The following is a 24,606-nucleotide window of genomic DNA, read 5'->3' as shown; positions in this document are numbered from 1 at the left end:
TGAGTTCGATAGAACACTGTTCGCTCATCTCTACCAATATGCTAAAATAACATACTATTTACTGGCTTAGGGCATTACAGACAAAGATATATGTTCACACTACTGTTGCCTTTCCATTGTTCTGGTCTGTAAGAGGACCAATAAGACAGAAGGATGAGCCGCTTAAAAAGCAGAAACACACAAAGTGTGATGGACCCCATTGACTATAATGGGGTCCTGTTAGGTGTCCATAGTTTTAACATTAAAACCAACTTAGCAAAAAGTCCTCACGTTGCGGGCCACAGTAAAAAAAAGCGCTGCAGAAAAAACTGGGGCGGAAACGCATTGTAGTTTTTCCTGCAGAACTTTTTACAGAAAGTCGGCAGGAGGTTTCCTCTGTGGATTTTCTGCTTCAATTCTACCTATAGGAAATTGGCCAAGAATAATGGACATGCTGCAATTTCCAAAATCACAATGGTTTAGGAAATTGCAGGGTCCACTAGAATTCCATCCACTTTGCTGTGAATGTAAAATGTCGTGTTTTTGCCGCTGCGTTTCCCATATACACTATGTGGAGCACTGGGTCTATAGAACTTTTTCCTCTGCCAATTTTCAAATGAACGCTGCAGCAGGGTCTAAAATGGAGACTCTAGCACAGACATGAATTTAGCCTTAAAGGGGTTTTCAAGGCAAAAAAAAAATCATTTTCTTAAAGGTCTGTTATTGCCATTATTGGGTTAAAAGTGCACCCACATATTTTTACTTTTAGCAGTGTTTTGAGTGACTTTTAGATGTCTGTGGGAACTCCTGATATCTTCTGCATTTGTTTACTTGGTGTTAACTTCCTAGTATGAAACTTCGTGTGTACCTTCCACGCTACGCTGTCACTGCTTGCCTCCTCCTCTTGTCAAGTCTGAGAACATGAATCAAGTTTCATATACTTTATATGTATGAGGTGTTTTGGAAATACTAATTTTTCCTTAATGAGGTTGCATGGATCTGAGACAAAGGATCTTGAAGCCCAGAGGGAGCTTGTTTACCCTGCCTCGTGGTGAAGTCTTCAGGTTACAGCAAGGAGGTGTCTGGCTGGACATTGAAGTTTGGAGCCAATGGGAGATGGACAACTCAGGAATTCCAAAGGATGCATTAACCCCTCCTTTCTTTGTCTCTAAAGTGTGTGTACTTTCAATAAAGAGCCAGTTGTGCTGAGCTGGGCTAAGGGGCTAGCATGGCTGATGTGATATGGAACTCAGTGTCTGTGTTATTATTAGTAGTTTAAACATGCTTATTAATTTGGACTGACTGATTGATCCATGATATAGTCAATATTTTGGCTTTAATACTCTCTCACTGCGTTACACCCCCCTCCCTGTCTCCCTAGCTAAGCTACACTAAGATATCCCACCCACTACAGGCCCCCCTCTCGCCCTGTCTCCTTAGCTAAGCTATCCTGCCCACTGCTAGCCCTCCTCAAGTAACTAAACCCACCCTCCACCTCATCATACTTATCTAGCTTCCGATCTGTGAGACGGATCCTCCCTTCCTCGTCACTGTGCACAGGCTGGAGATGCTTCTCTTTTTCTCTCCTAGCCCGTACACAGACTGGAATTACTTGTGAGGCCTGTGCAGTAGAGGTGGATTGCCATCTCTACTGCGTATGTCTTGCAGTCACCTCCAGACTGCGCAGGCGCTTCAAGAGAGGAGGAGCCATCCTGGACACAGGAAAACACATAAGTATTGATGGGATTGGGGGGGGGGGGGGGGAGTACTTGCGACGTTTCATTTTGGAAGCAGTGAAACAGAACGTCACCAAATTATCAGAAAGTGTCCCTTGGGTGGTCATGTGATAACACTTACCCTGTGTCACTGGGGTGGTCATATAGGTAATTTTACATTTTTTTTAATACAAGTAAATTAGAAGGCGGGGCAAAATGTTGTAGTTTATCCCAAAAAAAACCCTTTAATGAATATAAACAAATATAAAATAAAGAAAAATAACAGATTATTTAGCACTTATACATTTCATAGTTGACCACATTTTCAGATGTTTTGGTACATGCGTTTTTAGGGCTATAACAATTTTTTCATATGGGTTAGTCAAATAATTTTGCACCTTTTCGATGATACATAGGGCTTTATTTTTGCATTTTTTTCATATTGTTAATTTTTTTAAAAAAAATATCACAAATTGCTGCCAATTTGTTTTTAATTCCTTTCCTTCTCCAGAAATTTCTATTTAGGTGACACATAGTTGTCACCAGAGCAGGGCTAGGACGTGTGATGTAGGTAGAGTAGTGGCATTTTTTGTCTTATAAAAAATAAACAATTTTTATTCTATCCCCACGGAGTCAGAGCGAGGCCCTTCAAAACCGATCCCATTGACTTCAATGGGTGCCGACTTACGTGCGCTACACATTGAAATCAATGGGTTATAAAGCCTCCCATTGATTTCAATGTGTAGCACGTGTAAGCCGGCACCCATTGAAGTCAATGGGATCTGTTTTGAAGCGCCTCACTGACACGTGTTTACATGTCTAAATGAGCGGCACATTACTCCGTTGGAATGGAGACTTTGGGGGTGTCCAGGATAACCAGTTTTTTAGTACAGAGACAAGGGAAGGTGAAGAAAAAACAACAAACCATACTCACCTGTCACCGGTGTCATCCACCGTGGTCTGGACCTGCTGCTCCAGGGTCTTGTTTTGGTGGAAGTCCCTACCACACATGACCGTTGAGGCCAATCGGTAGCTTAAAGAAGGGACATGTGACATGAAAGGTGACATATCAGTGACATTCTGTTTCCTTTACTTAGGCCGCCAAATGGACTCAGCGGTCATGTGCGGTGAGAGCTTATGCCAAAACAAGCCCTCGGAGCAGCATCCTTGACTGCAATGGGAGAGGCTGGGAATAGGCGGGTATGGTTTTTTTATTATTTTTTTCACCTTTCCCAGCCTCCATGCAAGAAATGGGTTAACTTTGAAAAACCCATCATTATTATTATATTATTATTACCTAACACCTATTTTGGACCATGCATCCAACAGAGGTAAATAGAGCAATGGCCAATTCTGCAAACTCTCTCTCCATTCAATTAGGGATTACTGTGGGTCTCAGCAGTCAGATGCTTCCAGGCTCTTGTTTCCATTTACTAGAATGCAATAAGAGTGGACAGATCATTTTCTATTAGTACAGTGGCTCATAAACCTCATTTCTTGTATGGAAAGATATTTTACGGTTTGCATTTTTGAAGGTGGAGAATTTTCTTCTTTGCCTACCATACCCAATTTCAGTAGTAAGCCTCCCAGTGGGAACTACTCTGAGCTGCAGAGGGCCGGGACTGTCCATAATACTTAAAGATATAAGAAACAAATCCAAACACGCTAAGCTAGAATGCTGCTCAATGGGGTGAAGAAACAGAGTGTTCATGGTGCAGGCACAAACTTGTCTTCATAGGATCATGCTGGGAATTGGAGATCTGTGGCATTTAGTAAATATAATGAGGGCTTAGAGTTGTGAGGGGGAATGGAATGCCAAGTCCACCATGTTTAATTTTTAATGCTAGAAGAAAGAATCAGAGATCAATGGTGTCTGCATCAAGGACATATGTTGGCCTTGTAGTTCTGATGAAGGGATGAGTGTCTGAGTGAGGAGTAACTGGTGTGATATTCCATTTTAGTGCTAGAACTATGAAGGCAAGGAATCTGGTAATTTTGTTTCATAAGATTACATTTCTGAAACAAAAGGGTATTCTGAGACTAAGATATCGATGACTTATCCTTGAGGAGTTCATCTCTATTAGATTGAAGGGGATCCAGTGCCCAGTGCCCCATTGATCAGCTGTTTCAAGAAATGCAACTTCTTCACTGCTCACCAACATCAGCTTTGTACGTTACATAGCGGATACAGAAACATAACTTGAAGCTCCTTGGGTCCAAAGGAAACTCTGTAATGGGACTACTACCTACCTTTTGCAATTCAATATAGTCAAAGCAGAGGGAACCGTGACCGTAAACAAAAAACAATGTTTGACTTTTTGCTACTAGAAGCAGTGGTCACGGCTCCCTCAGGGGCACCAAGCAACTCCATTCACTAACAAAAGTGAAAGAGTTGCAAGGTAACCCAGCGATCTCTGATTGTACAATGGGAGTTGTAGCTAAAGAGACAGTGTAGCCTTGTCTTTAGGATTAACAGATATCTGAAGTCTGAAATCTGGGATGACAAGGAGGTGTGAGTGGATACTCAACAGAACAGGGATCGATCAAAGGCTGTTGTCCCAACATGTTTGTGGAAGTGTTTCATGGTATAAACAAAGGAGATTTCTGAGGACCTCTGAAGAAGTATTGCATGTCTGAGCGCCATTTTGGTGTAGCTCAGTATAGAACAGCATACTTAGTAGTATGTTGAGTTCTATAGGTAGCTACAAGAAAATGGCGCTTGGGCATGCATAGTAGCGTTCAGAATGGAGCACTACTGTGCATGTATGGGATTTGAAGTGCCAGGAGCGAGACAACAGAGGATGTAGGTGGCACAGCAAGTGTGGAGGAGGAGGGCATAACGGAGCTCAAGCCACGGAAGGGCATTACTGAGGTATGATGTAGGGGGGAGCATGCTGGCCCTGGGGAATGCCCAGGGTGCTCGGTGAGCCTCATTAGCACATTGTTTTTACCGATTTTTACTAAAAACAGGGGGTTCTTTGGAAGAACTGGAGGCAGCATCTGAACAGCCTTTTTAAAGCAAAGATCTCACAGAAGAAGAAAGGCCCTTAAACCCCTTTTCAGCTAAATTGCAATAAGATGAAAATTCAGACTTTCATGAATATGGAGCTGCAATGCAGAAGAAAAAAGGCATTTTTGGAAAAAGTAACAAAGCAGCTCCATAGGGTACAGTCACTAGTCTGATAGCTATTTTACCTGCTGACAAACTCCCTTTATTAGGATGGATGCTTAGCTGCCAACTTTTATATGTCCCTTTCTAAAGTCCAAACAGCTGTCTCCTGTTTTAAAGGAAAGCCTTGTGATGAAAAAAAAATTAATTTGTGAGATTTAGACGTCTAGAAACTCATCAGATTCTCAGCGTGTACTGTATGTAGGATGAACAGAATCCCCATGTGATTTGGTTAAGCACACTGTAAAATTCCTTAATACTGCTATCCTGCCTCTCCAGAGGAAAAACTGGCCATTAATAAAACATCAATATAAAATTATGTTTTTAAGAAAACCCAGAATTTCGAAGTCGTTGAAGAGCTTAGAGGGTGCCAACTCTTCTAAAGGAGATCAGACAGTCTGAAGAATTATATTGGTCATACACATAAGATACGCAGTTCCACACATACGGTACATGCTTGGCTTCAATGAGTACATTGGTTTCACATGTGTGCTGAGTTAGAGTGGAAAGGAAGCTTCTGTCAAAGATGTTTGGCAATGGCTTCCTCCCCTCTCCCATTCTACATGTACTAATATGTATCCTCACTAATCTTAACTCCCAAAGTAGAAAAGATACAGGAATGGAGACAGGCAAGATGACCACATACACATCAGAGGATCAACCGGTCCTGCTGAAATGAGCAGATTCAGCCAACAATTATCTAAAGTATATAGCCAGTTTTACTGGCAATGCTCCATCTCCATGTGAAAGTGACTTTCATACCACTGAAGAAGAAAAAAGTTTGGTGAAGGGGTTGTCTCATTAAGGACACTTATCCCAATCCAAAAGGCATTATGATGTACTTAGCAGTGGAAAATACAGAAAGTGCCAGGTGTATCTGTGATAGACTACAGATGACTCAATGGGACACATTTATTAGGCTATTTACGCTTTTTTTGGTATATTGCACCTTTTTGAGGTCTTTTTCTATGCTATACTTCATTTATGAAGCATTTGCGCATTTATTTAAAGCTGTAATGCTGATCTCGGCAGTGTACAATACAGAGCTGTTGATCTTGTAGAGCAGTCACCTTTTATCTTGACGTGCACCAGGATACAGCATTCCTTGTATTGAAGAGTCTAATTAACCATATTAGGTCAAGGCCCCACATTGCAATTATGCAGGGTTTTGGCTGCAGCAGCAGCAAAAAAAAGCGAAGCATTTACGCTGCTGTCTTTTCCATGGCGCTTTTTGGCTGTGAATTGCTATGTGGAGACGTAGGCTTAGAGGGGCTTTGCCCATCTCTCACTTTCAGGAGTTTGCCTGCTGCCTGTTCTTCTCACTTCCTGTATTCTTCAGCAAACTGGTGGTCAGACTGTTAGATAAATAGGACACTATGAAGTATCTCTTTACCATGAGAGATTATTTATTATCACCACTAGAAATCTAATATAAACGCAGATCTAATATGCACAGTAAATGTATATCACACAGGGTTGGGGAGGAAAATATCTTACATCCCTAGATCAGCAAACTGTAGTTAGCTTAAGTGATTTTCTGGACGGAAGAGCAGTAAATTACAGCTCCAGGGAGCAGTGAATGAATCACTTCATCCGACCTAAGCTCGGATACAGGCCAGGAGCCTGGACAACGATGTTTAAACAAGGGGAATAATAATTTCACATAGCAGTCAAATGAAGCAGGATTGCTAAAGCAATGTATTTAGGAAAGTCTTGAATTTACATCATAGCCTTATAGATAGGATCCTTAAGATGGGAATACCCCTTGAAATGGAAGAGTCTCTGGATTACTGTGGCACTTCCAGACTGTTTACTAGAGAGTTACTGTACTGTGGAAAACCCTGGAGAATACTGCTTTTTGTCATTAGAAACTGTGGGAGTGCCAGTTCAAAATAGCCCACTGTACCTGTTGATATCACAACAAATATAGTATTGTGGAAAAGTATTTGCTCGCTTACAAAGTTCTTTTGTTTTCGCTTTTCTCTAATACTTACATTTTTTCAATTTTCTCAGACATAATTAACCTGATTGAATACAAAATGCAGTTCTTCAATGATCTGTAAGGGGCAAATACTTTTTCACAGCAGTGTATGTTGTGTGCAACTCTAAAAGACACAGGTAGCAAATACACGGCACTGTTTGAGTGTATTGTTTTAATCCGTTTTTCTTCCGTTGCAGCGAGAAGAACAAACTAAACATTAAGATGGATCTGTCACATGGGATACAACAACAGATCCTGAGGGACCACATTGACTGTAATAGTCTCTGACAGTTATCCAATGTGTTTTGTGCCATTTCACCAGACAAAATTGCTTGTAGCACTTTGTCATCTGTGATTTTAGATGGACTCTTCACTAAAGGCTCCAATCAGAACCTTGAACACAGATGTAAACGTAGCCTTAAAAGGGGTTTTCTGGTCAAAAAATATATTTTTCAAAAAAGGTCTGTTATTGCTATTAATAAGTTAATAATTGAACCCAAATACCTTCAGCCATGTTTCAAGTGATTTATGGGTTTCTCTGTGAGCTCCTGCCATCTTCTGCATTTGTTTACATGACCATCTTCCAGTTCTGTTTTCCTACAAGTACTATGATGCCTTGGACCACTCAGAGCTGACTCACATTCTGACCCCTCCCTTTCTCACTTACACCCCTCCCCATTTCCCTAGACAGCCTACCCACTACTAGCCCTTCCTTACTAACTAACCCCCACTCTATCATACTTACCTGGGCATGGAGTGTCACTTATTTTGGGCCACACCTGTGCAATAGAGCCAGAGTGCCAGCTACTGTGCATGCTGGCATCTCCATCACTTTCGCATGCCGCCATTCCACTATGCTGGCACACTCATTGAAGAAGGCGGTGTTTCCGATAGCCAGAAGCAATGTCATGGCTCTACTCTGGATTGGAAGCAAGAGGCAAAAATGGTGAGTAGTGATGGGTGTGTGCAGGCTTCCCACTGCAATGCATGCCGACACTATTGCGCAAGCGTGGGGGACCGGCCAAGAAGAGGAAAATGCTGTATCGTGTCCAGATCTCACAAAAGGAAATGGTGAGTACAATGGGACTGGGGGCAGGTCCTTTACACTGACATAGTAGTTCAGGATATCGATTAGACCGAGAACTCACTACTTAAGCGGAAAGGAGAAAAAAGTAATATATGTAGGTCACATGACTACATATATTACAGCACAACAAAGGAATATTGCAAACAGATGTACATTAGGAAGTTGGAGAGGGGGGCCTGGGGAACTTGTTATTACAATATTGATTAATTCTGGACAACCCCTTTAATAGAAACTGGAGTCAGAGTCAGTTCAGAGGTCCTGAACCCAATCCCAAAAGGTAGTGGTGTGACACATTTGAGCTTGGAGTGCAACCCCATGTGCAAACACGAACATGGCTGACATCTCCATGGGCTTTGCAATTTTGAGGGCCATCCATTGCAATTTCACAGTGAACTATTTGTATCTTCAATTACCTCAATTAAAAGCAACACGGTGAACCCAAATCCTGCATGTGCCTAAGTGCTTATTGGGTTAGCTGGCATGACAAGAGACGCTGCTGTGGCATCCTGTTACAAGGATTTAATCTGTTTTTACTCAGGAATGCTGCTTCAAATCATACCATATAAACCTGTATCTCATGGAGCTCACCATCTACCCCTCAACCAGGGGCATACATTGAGGGGGTGCAGAGGGTGTGGTCCGAGGTTCCCATAAGGTGACTTTTTTTCCAATATGAGGACACAGTAATAAAAACAATACATTATAGTTGTGGGGCCTTGTACAGATTTTGCATTGGGGCCCATGAACATCATGTTATGCCTTTGAAACATATGCTGTTCTCAGAAAGGGCAGCATAGATCATCTGACAAGTTCACTTCAAATGGCGTCTACAACCAGATATGCAGCTGTTAGCGGTGATGTGCACGGCAGTTTGCAGGAAGAAAGGCTTTTAATGTTTATTGAAATGAGCTAAATGGTGCACCAAGGGAAAGCTTGAGCCTCCCAGTGCACCCATTTTGAAATGTTGGTGTAACTTTTAGCTTATTGGAAGCTGACATTTCACTGAAGCACGGGAAACGCTATTTAACCATACCTATGCTTTACACTACACACCACTAGAAAGAGCTGCATAAAGAATACAGACTGCTCCAGCAGAAAAATACATGGAGCTCTGGAGTCCAATACATAGTGCAACTCTGGATCAGTAGGTAATATATTTATAAACTGACTCAACGTGTTAAATTTTATATGTAGAAATGTTATATAAAAAAATAAGTGGAGAATGTTTGTGCGGAAGTTGAATAGTCACACATTGGTCATCAATATTTTTCCCTATAGTCTGATACTATATAATTATTTTCTCCCTACTTGGCCTTAGGGCACGTTCTTGTGGTAGACCAATAAGATTGTAAAGTTGCATAAGGACTGATGAGAAGGAAGAAGCTTTTATTAGGTTATTGTGTAAAGTGTCGGTCCTATGATAATAATAAATACCTATTAGTCTCAGTGGTGAGATTACACATAGAAATGAAAACAAAGGCCAGCCAAAGACACACGTGAGTTAATTTCTTATATCTGGCACTTTACAAGCCATTAAACCGGTTTGGCTGCGTACAGTTAGCTGCAAGAAGAGGAGAACTTACTTGCTGTTTGGATTAAATCCCTCTCTCTTGGGGCTGAGGAAGTAATCCTACAATAGGCTCATCTTATACAGTAAATATTGTTATTAATATACAAAAAAAAAGAATCAAAGCCATCTGTGCAAAAATCACAAAGGGTCATATAGATAGAGAAAACTGCAAAGACACCAATCCCATGGTCTTGCTCTTAAAACAGAACTAAATTTTTACAACTTTTGATTTTCTTTCAGTATTAATAACTTTTGTAATATACTTTATTAATACATTTTGTCTCCTTTCTGTGAAATCCTGCATCTCCTTATGCTTCTGTATTGAGAGCTGTCCCTGGCTCTCACTGAATGTTACTGTGTATGGCGTACAGGCTTGGAGAACGGGGCTGTGTGATGTGTAGAAAAAGTAAGGTAGTTATTAGAGATGAGTGAACACTAAAATGTCCGAGGTTCGAAATCCGATTCAAACAGCCGCACACTGTTCAACTGTTCGAACGGATTTCAAACCCCATTATAGTCTATGGGGGGAAATGCTCGTTTCAGGGGTACGCAAAATTCGATAAAATTATACTTACCAAGTCCACAAGTGACGGTCGGGCTGGATTCTCCTTGAAGTCTTCTCCGTGCAGCGTTCCCGCGGCGTCTTCCGACTGGAATTCACTCTGCCTAGGCATGCGCAGTCGGTTCTGCTTAGGCCGGATGCCTAGGCAGAGTGAATTCCAGCCGGAAGACGCCGCGGGAACGCTGCACGGAGAAGACTTCTAAAGGTCAGAGAAGAACCAGTGTTGATTGGCAGAATGTATAGCATTCTGCCAATCAACGCTGGTTCTGCATCAAACCTTAAACTTCGAACAACTAGTAGTGTTCGATCAAGTATGAGTATTTCGAATACCGTAGTATTCGATCGAACACCTACTCGATCGAACACTACTCGCTCATCTCTAGTAGTTATATCTAGGGCAGTGATTCTTAACCTTGTTTGAGGTACTGAACCCACCAGTTTCATATGCACATTCACCAAACCCTTCTTTAGTGATAAATCAAATATGATTTTTTTTTCCAAATTCAAGACATAGTTATATGTTTTTTTACTGGTACACAAAATGAATCGTGCATAGGGCCTAGGGTTCGATCAAACCCCAGTTAACAACTACTGATGTAGGGCATTCTAAAATTTACAAACTTGCTTTTGGTGTCATATTAAACAGGAGATTCTCTTGCAGTACTATCTACATTATATCCAGAGATATCACTGGTTGAAAATACAGTCAGGATTGGAATATTTCTACCATATATGTTATGCAGCTACGTATAAATATCCTAATCCTGACTATTTTTTCAACCAGTGATATCTCTGGAAATAATATAGATAAGAAAGCAATCTCTTTTCACCTGCCCCTTCTTGGACCCCCCCCTGTCACTTCCTTGTTGTGGATCTGTACATCCATGTTCAATCTTCCACTCAGTTTCTTGAAGCCTCAAGTGCATTTTGTATTTTTGATCAGTTTGACATTTCCATTGGTGTACAGAAAAAAAACAAAAAAACACAACACATGCGAGAATACAATTAAAAGCAGCATGTATAATAGCGCCCTAACAACTTGTTTTCCAAGCATCAAAATTAATTTAGAAAATGACCAAATGCAGGAAGTGGAAGGCTCCGGATGAAACAAGTCACAAGTGTATTTCTCATAAGGGCTAGTGGGTACAACAAGCAGATCACTGGCAGCTGGCACAGAGCGTGTGTAAACACAGATTGCAATGTATCAGCTTACAGAAGCATGATGTGACTGGGCTGCCATTCACACTATGCCATCTAATAGGTCTATTAACTTCACATCTACTTATAGCCACTGATGACATTCACTTTATAATCACATCAGAAGACAAATCCTACAAAGCGCTATATCAGTAAACACTAAGAATACACTGGTTATAGTTCACTGTTTGTGGACAGTTTCATAAGAGTCCTGAGGATCAGTGCTGTAGATAGTGTTTGGATCATTTATTAATATGTGACCCTACTGACCCACCTCCCGGCTTTAGCATCTTATTATACTTAGCAATAAGAGTATCCATAAAGATCTGCAATAAGTTATTACAATTGGCATTGCATTGTACACAGACATGTAATAACAGTGCTTATACTGACGTTCCTTATCTGATACTGTATATTACCAATTACTCGCACAGAAAACACCACCAGGCAATGCAACGCGCACACAAATAAGAAAAGGGCACAGTGCAAGAAAGTTTCCCAGTGTTTCCATGGGATTACACTGGCAATAGTGGTGCCTTGTTGCTATGGAAACAAAATACCTAAATTAGCATCCTCAGTAGGAGAGTTATTTCCCCATGATCTCCTCAAGGGAAGCCACAGAAAGGCTAAGGCAGCACAGCTGGACCATACACATAACAAGGCACAAGAGAGGACTATAAATAGGTGTCAGGCGTCCCCTATGTAAACTATATAGAGGTGTCCATCCTAACGTAACCGCCACATATCAGGGACCCATCATAAATACTCAAAACATCGTAAGCAGCTTCTACAGAACTTACCTGCTCCCACTGTTTCCTACAACTTCCATTTCACCATTGTCCTTTGAACTCCCCCAACTTTTTGGTCTGAGGCCATGTCGCCTTGGAGAGGTGCTCGGTGTGGATGTGTTAGACAGGGCACTGTCCTCATCACTGGATGGAGTGATCTCTATAGATGGGAGTTGCAGGTACTCCAAATTTCCCGAAGAATCCAAAGTCTCTGAAGTCTCCCGGCTTCTTGCAGACTTTGAACGTCTCATTCTGAAACGCCTACGGCGTTGGCTGGGGGTGTTGCCGTTACCGGTGGCAGAAGTGCTGTCGTTTAGATGAGGGATCTGCAGTTCTGGAACCCGAAGGGTCTCATTTAATTCAGCAGCCAGCATTGTTGAGCTCCTAGCCAAGCAGACCGAGCCCCGGAGAACCAATCATACAAGTTTCCGGGTAACACTACTGTAAGAGTGACAGGAAGCGTCTTATCACAGCTGCAAGCTTCCTCTGGTCGCAAGTCTTCTCCTCTGAACCGGCTGTAAGCGTGTTTTCATGTAGCTCAGCTATAATCGACCCCTCAGGAGACCCTGCAGGCAAAAGAAGAGGTAAAAAAAGATTTGAGTCCATGCGCATAATGGAAGTGACAAGAAAGGAGAATAGATACAGATATTAAAGGCGCAGAATTGGAGGCAGAGAGGAGAGATGAGGTGAGGGGGGTAGTTTGTGTCTGTGGAAAAGATACCAAATGCAGAAGCAGCAGCTGCCAATGTAACCCAAGCTGATCTGTAGCTAGACACTGTGACAGGCAAACTCGGCACAGAATAGATGTAACTTAGATAAGCAGTAACTTTACACACCTGCCTATTGTCCTGCAGCGCTGAGGAACAGACAATAACCAAGCAGCAGAGAGCAACACTCACAGTACTAAGCAAATCCAGAGGAGGCAAGGAAAGCAGGGAAACAAAAGCGAATTAAAGACAAATCCTGCATCGTCCTTCCCAGTCTGTACCTGACTGGTGGCCGTACCTCAGCGTCAAATATCATCACTTCATAGGGGATCTGATACAGTGTTACAGGAGAATGTAACTTTAACGCCCCCTAGTGAGGGGTTGTAGACATCACACCCAAGGGCTAGTGCTGTCACTCCATGTACCTTTCTATACACAATAATATTCATATATTATACCCCAAACTGTGGAATATCAATGTTGTTACCCGTCCTCTAAAGTTTCCCCGCATTATGACTAGAGATGAGCGAACACTAAAATGTTCGAGGTTCGAAATTCGATTCGAACAGCCGCTCAATGTTCGTGTGTTCGAACGGGTTTCGAACCCCATTATAGTCTATGGGGAACAGATACTCGTTAAGGGGGAAACCCAAATCCGTGTCTGGAGGGTCACCAAGTCCACTATGACACCCCAGGAAATGATGCCAACACCTCTGGAATGACACTGGGACAGCAGGGGAAGCATGTCTGGGGGCATCTAACACACCAAAGACCCTCTATTACCCCAACATCACAGCCTAACAACTACACACTTTACACACTCAATACCACCTCTCTGACAGTAGGAAAACACCTTGAAACATGTGTATTTGGCACTTGCAGTGAGGAGAGCTTGTCACCAGCAGTGAATTTGGCCCTTGTAGTAAGTTGAGGTTGGCACCAACATTTGTTTTGAAAATCAGGGTGGATTGAGCCTCTAACCAGCAGAGTTTGGGCAAATTCATGGTGGAGGGAGCCTCTAAAAACCCCAGTTTGGACCAATTCATGGTGGAGGGAGCCTCTAACCAGCCCAGTTTGGGCAAATTCATGGTGGAGGGAGCCTCTAAAAAACCCAGTTTGGACCAATTCATGGTGGAGGGAGCCTCTAACCAGCCCAGTTTGGGCAAATTCATGGTGGAGGGAGCCTCTAACCAGCCCAGTTTGGACCAATTAATGGTGGAGGGAGCCTCTAACCAGCCCAGTTTGGACCAATTAATGGTGGAGGGAGCCTCTAACCACCCCAGTTTGGACCAATTCATGGTGGAGGGAGCCTCTAAACAGCCCAGTTTGGGCAAATTCATGGTGGAGGGAGCCTCTAAAAAACCCAGTTTGGACCAATTCATGGTGGAGGGAGCCTCTAACCAGCCCAGTTTGGACCAATTAATGGTGGAGGGAGCCTCTAAACAGCCAAGTTTGGACCAATTCATGGTGGAGGGAGCCTCTAAAAACCCCAGTTTGGACCAATTCATGGTGGAGGGAGCCTCTAACCAGCCCAGTTTGGGCAAATTCATGGTGGAGGGAGCCTCTAAACAGCCCAGTTTGGGCAAATTCATGGTGGAGGGAGCCTCTAACCAGCCCAGTTTGGACCAATTAATGGTGGAGGGAGCCTCTAACCAGCCCAGTTTGGACCAATTAATGGTGGAGGGAGCCTCTAACCAGCCCAGTTTGGACCAATTAATGGTGGAGGGAGCCTCTAACCACCCCAGTTTGGACCAATTCATGGTGGAGGGAGCCTCTAACCAGCCCAGTTTGGACCAATTCATGGTGGAGGGAGCCTCTAAAAAACCCAGTTTGGACCAATTCATGGTGGAGGGAGCCTCTAAACAGCCCAGTTTGGGCAAATTCATGGTGGAGGGAGCCTCTAAAAAACCCAGTTTGGACCAATTCATGGTGGAGGGAGCCTCTAACCAGCCCAGTTTGGACCAATTAATGGTGGAGGGAGCCTCTAAACAGCCAAGTTTGGACCAATTCATGGTGGAGGGAGCCTCTAAAAACCCCAGTTTGGACCAATTCATGGTGGAGGGAGCCTCTAACCAGCCCAGTTTGGACCAATTAATGGTGGAGGGAGCCTCTAACCAGCCCAGTTTGGACCAATTAATGGTGGAGGGAGCCTCTAACCACCCCAGTTTGGACCAATTCATGGTGGAGGGAGCCTCTAAACAGCCAAGTTTGGACCAATTCATGGTGAAGGGAGCCTCTAAAAACCCGTTTGGACCAATTCATGGTGGAGGGAGCCTCTAACCAGCCCAGTTTGGGCAAATTCATGGTGGAGGGAGCCTCTAAACAGCCCAGTTTGGGCAAATTCATGGTGGAGGGAGCCTCTAACCAGCCCAGTTTGGACCAATTAATGGTGGAGGGAGCCTCTAACCAGCCCAGTTTGGACCAATTAATGGTGGAGGGAGCCTCTAACCACCCCAGTTTGGACCAATTCATGGTGGAGGGAGCCTCTAAACAGCCAAGTTTGGACCAATTCATGGTGGAGGGAGCCTCTAAAAACCCCAGTTTGGACCAATTCATGGTGGAGGGAGCCTCTAACCAGCCCAGTTTGGACCAATTAATGGTGGAGGGAGCCTCTAACCAGCCCAGTTTGGACCAATTAATGGTGGAGGGAGCCTCTAACCACCCCAGTTTGGACCAATTCATGGTGGAGGGAGCCTCTAAACAGCCAAGTTTGGACCAATTCATGGTGGAGGGAGCCTCTAAAAACCCCAGTTTGGACCAATTCATGGTGGAGGGAGCCTCTAACCAGCCCAGTTTGGACCAATTAATGGTGGAGGGAGCCTCTAAACAGCCAAGTTTTGGGAAATTCATGGTGGAGGGAGCCTCTAACCAGCCCAGTTTGGACCAATTCATGGTGGAGGGAGCCTCTAAACAGCCCAGTTTGGGCAAATTCATGGTGGAGGGAGCCTCTAAAAAACCCAGTTTGGACCAATTCATGGTGGAGGGAGCCTCTAACCAGCCCAGTTTGGACCAATTAATGGTGGAGGGAGCCTCTAACCAGCCCAGTTTGGACCAATTAATGGTGGAGGGAGCCTCTAACCACCCCAGTTTGGACCAATTCATGGTGGAGGGAGCCTCTAAACAGCCAAGTTTGGACCAATTCATGGTGGAGGGAGCCTCTAAAAACCCCAGTTTGGACCAATTCATGGTGGAGGGAGCCTCTAACCAGCCCAGTTTGGGCAAATTCATGGTGGAGGGAGCCTCTAAACAGCCCAGTTTGGGCAAATTCATGGTGGAGGGAGCCTCTAAAAAACCCAGTTTGGACCAATTCATGGTGGAGGGAGCCTCTAAACAGCCAAGTTTGGACCAATTCATGGTGGAGGGAGCCTCTAAAAACCCGTTTGGACCAATTCATGGTGGAGGGAGCCTCTAACCAGCCCAGTTTGGGCAAATTCATGGTGGAGGGAGCCTCTAAACAGCCCAGTTTGGGCAAATTCATGGTGGAGGGAGCCTCTAACCAGCCCAGTTTGGACCAATTAATGGTGGAGGGAGCCTCTAACCAGCCCAGTTTGGACCAATTAATGGTGGAGGGAGCCTCTAACCAGCCCAGTTTGGACCAATTCATGGTGGAGGGAGCCTCTAACCAGCCCAGTTTGGACCAATTAATGGTGGAGGGAGCCTCTAACCAGCCCAGTTTGGACCAATTAATGGTGGAGGGAGCCTCTAACCAGCCCAGTTTGGACCAATTCATGGTGGAGGGAGCCTCTAACCACCCCAGTTTGGACCAATTCATGGTGGAGGGAGCCTCTAACCAGCCCAGTTTGGACCAATTCATGGTGGAGGGAGCCTCTAAAAAACCCAGTTTGGACCAATTCATGGTGGAGGGAGCCTCTAAACAGCCCAGTTTGGGCAAATTCATGGTGGAGGGAGCCTCTAAACAGCCCAGTTTGGGCAAATTCATGGTGGAGGGAGCCTCTAACCAGCCCAGTTTGGACCAATTAATGGTGGAGGGAGCCTCTAACCAGCCCAGTTTGGACCAATTCATGGTGGAGGGAGCCTCTAAACAGCCCAGTTTGGGCAAATTCATGGTGGAAGGAGCCTCTAACCAGCAGAGTTGTGGGAAAGCAGGGTGGAGGGAGCCTCTAACAGCAGAGTTGGTGGAAATCAGGGTGGAGGGAGCCTCTAACCAGCAGAGTTGGGGGAAATCATGTTGGAGGGAGCCTAGTATTAGCAGAATTGTGCAACGCTTATGGTGGATGAGTATGAGGATGCGGAGGAATTGGAGAGGTTGAGTACAGACATGGAGTTTCATGTTGGGGTGCTTTACACAGGTGGGCACAAAAATGAAGGCTCTATCCAGTGGTGGTTCATTTTTATCAAAGTGAGCCGGTCGGCACTCTCAGCTGACAGACGGGTGCGCTTGTCAGTGATGATGCCACCGGCTGCACTGAACACCCTCTCAGATAGGACGCTGGCGGCAGGACAGGACAGCACCTCCAAGGCATATAGGGCAAGTTCAAGCCACAGGTCCAACTTCGACACCCAATACGTGTAGGGCGCAGAGGGGTCGGAGAGGACAGGGCTGTGGTCGGAAAGGTATTCCCGCAACATGCGCCTATACTTCTCACGCCTGGTGACACTAGGACCCTCCGTGGCGGCACTTTGGCGAGGGGGTGCCATCAAGGTGTCCCAGACCTTAGACAGTGTGCCCCTCGTTTGTGTGGACCGGTGAGAACTTGGTTGCCTACTGGAGGAACTGCCCTCCCTGCCGCCAACGTCACATGCTGGAAACATCTCCATCATATTCTGCACCAATTGCCTGTGGCAAGCATTAATGCGATTGGCCCTCCCCTCTACCGGAATAAAAGACGAGATGTTGTTTTTATACCGGGGGTCAAGGATAGCAAAGATCCAGTACTGGTTGTCCTCCATGATTTTGACAATACGCTTGTCGGTTGTAAAGCACCCCAACATGAACTCAGCCATGTCTGCCACAGTGTTAGTTGGCATGACTCCTCTGGCCCCACCGGAAAGTTCAATCTCCATTTCCTCCTCATCCTCCATGTCTACCCATCCGCGCTGCAACAATGGGACGATTCGAAGTTGCCCGGAAGCCTCCTGTATCACCATCACATCATCGGACAACTCTTCTTCCTCCTCCTCCTCCTCCTCCTCCTCCATTAAACGCAGTGAAGCGGACAGATGTGTGGACCTACTCTCCAGCTGTGACGGATCGGATGCTATCCCTAACTCCTCTGTGTGATCTGAGTTATCCCTGATGTCAATCAGGGATTCTCTCAGAACACACAAGAGCGGGATTGTAAGGCTCACCATCGCATCCTCAGAGCTCACCCTCCTTGTGGACTCCTCAAAGACCCGTAGGATGTCACAAAGGTCTCTCATCCATGGCCACTCATGGATGTGAAACTGAGGCAGCTGACTTTGTGGCACCCTAGGGTTTTGTAGCTGGTATTCCATCAAAGGTCTCTGCTGCTCAACCACTCTATTCAACATCTGAAACGTTGAGTTCCAGCGTGTGGGGACGTCGCACAAAAGCCGGTGTTGTGGCACATGCAGGCGTTGCTGGAGAGATTTTAAGCTAGCAGCGGCTACTGTCGACTTGCGAAAGTGGGCGCACATGCGCCGCACTTTCACCAGTAGCTCTGGAACATTGGGGTAGCTCTTTAGGAAACGTTGCACCACTAGGTTGAAGACGTGGGCCAGGCATGGAACATGTTGGAGTCCGGCAAGCTCCAGAGCTGCTACCAGGTTCCGGCCGTTATCACAAACGACCATGCCTGGGCCCAGGTGCAGCGGCTCAAACCATATTGCCGTCTCATTGAGGAGGGCATCCCTCACCTCGGAGGCAGTGTGCTGTCTGTCCCCCAAGCTGATCAGCTTCAGCACAGCCTGCTGACGTCTACCAACGCCAGTGCTGCAACGTTTCCAACTCGTAGCTGGGGTCAATCTAACAGCGGAGGAGGAGGCGGTGGCGGAGGAGGAGGCGGTGGCGGAGGAGGAGGCGGTAGAGGAGGAGGAGGAGGGGGGTGTTCTTCTCGTGTCCCTGCCAGGAATGTTAGGCGGGGAGACGAGGTACACCGGGCCAGTTTGGGAAGCAGTCCCAGCCTCAACTACATTCACCCAGTGTGCCGTCAGTGAAATGTAGCGTCCCTGTCCGCATGCACTTGTCCACGCGTCGGTGGTCAAGTGGACCTTTGTGCAAAGCGCGGAACTAAGGGCCCGCCTGATGTTGAGTGACACGTGCTGGTGCAAGGCGGGGACGGCACACCGGGAGAAGTAGTGACGGCTAGGGACGGCATAGCGAGGTGCCGCAGTTGCCATCAGGTCCAGGAAGGCGGGAGTTTCAACAAGCCGGAACGCCAACATCTCCTGGGCCAGCAGTTTAGCGATGTTGGCGTTCAAGGCTTGCGCGTGTGGGTGGTTAGCAGTGTATTTCTGCCGCCGCTCCAATGTCTGAGAGATGGTGGGTTGTTGTAAAGAAACGCCTGATGGTGCCTTTGATGGTGCAGGAGAAGGAGATAAGACAGGACCAGGGGAGGATGAGGTAGAAGTCAACAAAGTGGCGGAGGCAGATGAAGTGGTGTCCTGGCTCGTCCTCTGGAGTGCATCGCCAGCACAGTCAGCAGTGGCAGTGGCAGAGGCAGAGGCAGTGGCAGAGGCAGTGGCAGTGGCGTGAACGGCAGGCGGCCTTTGTCCTGCCGTTGCTGCCTGCCACTGATTCCAGTGCTTGGATTCCAAATGACGGCGCATTGAAGTGGTGGACAGGTTGCTCTTCTCAGAGCCCCTAATCAATTTCGAGAGGCAAATTGTGCAGACAACACTATATCTGTCCTCGGCGCATTCCTTGAAAAAACTCCACACCTTCGAGAAACGTGCCCTCGAGGTGGGAGTTTTTCGGGGCTGGGTACGAACTGGAACATCTTGGGAGATTCCGGGTGTGGCCTGGCTTCGCCTAAGCTGCTGACCTCTGCCTCTGCCTCTAGCTACCCTTTTTGGTGCTGCACCTGCCTCAACATCCACACTACTTTCCCCGCTTGACATCCCCCCTGTCCAGGTCGGGTCAGTGTCCTCATCATCCACCACTTCCTCTTCCAACTCCTGTCTCATCTCCTCCTCCCGCACAATGCGCCGGTCAACTGGATGCCCTGACGGCAACTGCGTCACATCATCGTCGATGAGGGTGGGTTGCTGGTCATCCACCACCAAATCGAACGGAGATGGAGGAGACTCTAGTGTTTGAGCATCTGGACACAGATGCTCCTCTGTTAGGTTCGTGGAATCGTGACGTGGAGAGGCAGGTTGAGGGACAATGAAAGGAGCGGAGAACAGCTCTGGGGAGCAGGGACAGTTTGGGTTATTGTTCTGTAAAGCTTCGGAATTTTGGGAGGAAGGAAGACAAGACTGTTGGGTAATAGGAGGAGAGGAGGCAGAGTCTGACTGGCTGCTGGACAATGTGCTGTAAGCGTTCTCTGACAGCCATTGCAAGACCTGTTCCTGGTTCTCGGGCCTACTAAGGTTTGTACCCTGCAGTTTAGTTAATGTGGCAAGCAACCCTGGCACTGTGGAGTGGCGCAATGCTTGCTGCCCCACAGGAGTAGGCACGGGACGCCCTGTGGCTTCACTGCTACCTTGCTCCCCAGAACCATTCCCCCGACCTCGCCCACGGCCTCGTCCACGTCCCTTTCCGGGAGCCTTGCGCATTTTGAATTCCTAGTTAGAAATTGGCACTGTATACCAGTAGTAAAAATTGTGGGTGCACGTAACCCCAATATATTCTTTGAATTCCCAGTCAGACACTGGCACTATATGGCAGTAGCAAGAAATGAGGGTATTTATAACCCCAATATATTCTTTGAATTCCCAGTCAGACAATGGCACTGTATACCAGTAGTAAAAATTGTGGGTGCACGTAACCCCAATATATTCTTTGAATTACCAGTCAGAAACTGGCACTATATGGCAGTAGCAAGAAATGAGGGTATTTGTATTCCCAATATACTCTTTGAATTCCCAGTCAGACAATGGCACTGTATACCAGTAGTAAAAATTGTGGGTGCACGTAACCCCAATATATTCTTTGAATTACCAGTCAGAAACTGGCACTATATGGCAGTAGCAAGAAATGAGGGTATTTATAACCCCAATATATTCTTTGAATTCCCAGTCAGACAATGGCACTGTATACCAGTAGTAAAAATTGTGGGTGCACGTAACCCCAATATATTCTTTGAATTCCCAGTCAGAAACTGGCACTATATGGCAGTAGCAAGAAATGAGGGTATTTGTATTCCCAATATACTCTTTGAATTCCCAGTCAGACAATGGCACTGTATACCAGTAGTAAAAATTGTGGGTGCACGTAACCCCAATATATTCTTTGAATTACCAGTCAGAAACTGGCACTATATGGCAGTAGCAAGAAATGAGGGTATTTATAACCCCAATATATTCTTTGAATTCCCAGTCAGACAATGGCACTGTATACCAGTAGTAAAAATTGTGGGTGCACGTAACCCCAATATATTCTTTGAATTCCCAGTCAGAAACTGGCACTATATGGCAGTAGCAAGAAATGAGGGTATTTGTATTCCCAATATACTCTTTGAATTCCCAGTCAGACAATGGCACTGTATACCAGTAGTAAAAATTGTGGGTGCACGTAACCCCAATATATTCTTTGAATTACCAGTCAGAAACTGGCACTATATGGCAGTAGCAAGAAATGAGGGTATTTATAACCCCAATATATTCTTTGAATTCCCAGTCAGACAATGGCACTGTATACCAGTAGTAAAAATTGTGGGTGCACGTAACCCCAATATATTCTTTGAATTACCAGTCAGAAACTGGCACTATATGGCAGTAGCAAGAAATGAGGGTATTTGTATTCCCAATATACTCTTTGAATTCCCAGTCAGACAATGGCACTGTATACCAGTAGTAAAAATTGTGGGTGCACGTAACCCCAATATATTCTTTGAATTACCAGTCAGAAACTGGCACTATATGGCAGTAGCAAGAAATGAGGGTATTTGTATTCCCAATATACTCTTTGAATTCCCAGTCAGACAATGGCACTGTATACCAGTAGTAAAAATTGTGGGTGCACGTAACCCCAATATATTCTTTGAATTACCAGTCAGAAACTGGCACTATATGGCAGTAGCAAGAAATGAGGGTATTTATAACCCCAATATATTCTTTGAATTCCCAGTCAGACAATGGCACTGTATACCAGTAGTAAAAATTGTGGGTGCACGTAACCCCAATATATTCTTTGAATTACCAGTCAGAAACTGGCACTATATGGCAGTAGCAAGAAATGAGGGTATTTGTATTCCCAATATACTCTTTGAATTCCCAGTCAGACAATGGCACTGTATACCAGTAGTAAAAATTGTGGGTGCACGTAACCCCAATATATTCTTTGAATTACCAGTCAGAAACTGGCACTATATGGCAGTAGCAAGAAATGAGGGTATTTATAACCCCAATATATTCTTTGAATTCCCAGTCAGACAATGGCACTGTATACCAGTAGTAAAAATTGTGGGTGCACGTAACCCCAATATATTCTTTGAATTCCCAGTCAGAAACTGGCACTATATGGCAGTAGCAAGAAATGAGGGTATTTGTATTCCCAATATACTCTTTGAATTCCCAGTCAAACAATGGCACTGTATACCAGTAGTAAAAATTGTGGGTGCACGTAACCCCAATATATTCTTTGAATTACCAGTCAGAAACTGGCACTATATGGCAGTAGCAAGAAATGAGGGTATTTATAACCCCAATATATTCTTTGAATTCCCAGTCAGACAATGGCACTGTATACCAGTAGTAAAAATTGTGGGTGCACGTAACCCCAATATATTCTTTGAATTACCAGTCAGAAACTGGCACTATATGGCAGTAGCAAGAAATGAGGGTATTTGTATTCCCAATATACTCTTTGAATTCCCAGTCAGACAATGGCACTGTATACCAGTAGTAAAAATTGTGGGTGCACGTAACCCCAATATATTCTTTGAATTACCAGTCAGAAACTGGCACTATATGGCAGTAGCAAGAAATGAGGGTATTTATAACCCCAATATATTCTTTGAATTCCCAGTCAGACAATGGCACTGTATACCAGTAGTAAAAATTGTGGGTGCACGTAACCCCAATATATTCTTTGAATTCCCAGTCAGACACTGGCACTATATGGCAGTAGCAAGAAATGAGGGTATTTGTATTCCCAATATATTCTTTGAATTCCCAGTCAGACAATGGCACTGTATACCAGTAGTAAAAATTGTGGGTGCACGTAACCCCAATATATTCTTTGAATTACCAGTCAGACACTGGCACTATATGGCAGTAGCAAGAAATGAGGGTATTTGTATTCCCAATATATTCTTTGAATTCCCAGTCAGACAATGGCACTGTATACCAGTAGTAAAAATTGTGGGTGCACGTAACCCCAATATATTCTTTGAATTCCCAGTCAGACACTGGCACTATATGGCAGTAGCAAGAAATGAGGGTATTTGTATTCCCAATATATTCTTTGAATTCCCAGTCAGACAATGGCACTGTATACCAGTAGTAAAAATTGTGGGTGTATATAGCCCCAATTCTATTGCTAGGGGACTTGCAGGGTATTTCTGGGGTGAAGGTGGGGGGGCACACCGTTGGAACGGGTATCGGGGTATATATCGGGTATACGGGAATACACTGACAGTGTATTCCATTCAGGATCCTGGGAAAGCTGGGTTGCGGCGATTGAGCCCGTCAGTGCCACGTTACACTGACAAGCTTCTCCCTGGAATTTAGCTCTTACAAGAGCTGTTGGTTGTCTTCTCCTTCCTATCCTAGCCTGTCCCTGCCTACCCAGAATCTAAGCCCTAGCTAGCTGGACGGAAACCTCCGTCCTCGGTGAATTGCAAGCTCAGAATGACGCGAACCTGGGCGGCGCTGTTCTTTTAAATTAGAGGTCACATGTTTTCGGCAGCCAATGGGTTTTGCCTACTTTTTTCAACGTCACCGGTGTCGTAGTTCCTGTCCCACCTACCCTGCGCTGTTATTGGAGCAAAAAAGGCGCCAGGGAAGGTGGGAGGGGAATCGAGTAATGGCGCACTTTACCACGCGGTGTTCGATTCGATTCGAACATGCCGAACAGCCTAATATCCGATCGAACATGAGTTCGATAGAACACTGTTCGCTCATCTCTAATTATGACCATATCTATTGAATATCTATACTGAATAGACCACGTGTATACAGACAGAACTATGAAGTATAGATACAGTTATGTACAGCATGTATATTTAGGGTAAGTTCAGACAGGGAAAATGGAAGGGGAATTTGAGGTGAACTCTTTGCATCCTTCAATAGGTGAGCTCTACTGATTCTGACACAATTGAAGTTTTTTTCTCTAGCCACTGTATCCTCACTACAACACTACAGCCACCAACCCCCCCATTCGGTAATCAATGCAGTTATTTGCAACACCCAATAGGATTAGTAGGCTCCCTACTGTCAAGTAGGTGGTCCTGGGCAACAGCGGTTAGGTAGGGACTGCCCAACAGTCTTTGAGAGGGTAATACGCATACTGGGTGCTGAAAGTAACACAGTACCAGTTGCTCAGAAAAAGCAGCGTCGAAGAAAAATCCACCTGTGCTGGAATAAATGTAGTGGCGCCTACTGAATGGTGCAAAGAGGTGAAGTTGTTAAAGAGGACCTTTCACTACCCATCGAAAAAACCGCAGCAAAAATGCATTGTGTTTTTCCCACAAAGTCCACAGAGTTTTCCTCTTCGACTTTCTGCCCCTATTATACCTATATGGAAAACACCAGCATTTCCATA

The 24,606-nt window shown here is 45.1% G+C and overlaps 1 protein-coding gene across 5 annotated transcripts in view; it reads right to left on the bottom strand.

The window, feature by feature from the left end:
• The window catches only part of GRAMD1B (GRAM domain containing 1B), a 193,296-nt gene extending 180,288 nt beyond the window's left edge, over positions 1–13,008 (bottom strand). For 4 of the 5 annotated variants that reach the window (XM_075280025.1, XM_075280028.1, XM_075280029.1 and 1 more), the window contains exons 1-2: positions 12,885–13,008; positions 12,061–12,614 (exon numbers count right to left, since the gene is read on the bottom strand). In XM_075280025.1, the coding sequence (XP_075136126.1) occupies positions 12,061–12,422 (362 nt within the window). In that variant the 5' untranslated portion in view covers positions 12,423–12,614; positions 12,885–13,008. Of the gene's footprint in view, positions 1–12,060; positions 12,632–12,884 lie in introns of those variants that run through there. The other variant, XM_075280027.1, reaches the window with a different exon arrangement.
• Positions 13,009–24,606: the final 11,598 nt, after the last annotated feature.

This window comes from Leptodactylus fuscus, chromosome 6, assembly GCF_031893055.1.
Source record: "Leptodactylus fuscus isolate aLepFus1 chromosome 6, aLepFus1.hap2, whole genome shotgun sequence".
Lineage (NCBI taxonomy): Eukaryota > Metazoa > Chordata > Amphibia > Anura > Leptodactylidae > Leptodactylus > Leptodactylus fuscus.
Note: the sequence above shows the minus strand (reverse complement) of the source record. Positions and strands in the feature narration are given on the sequence as shown.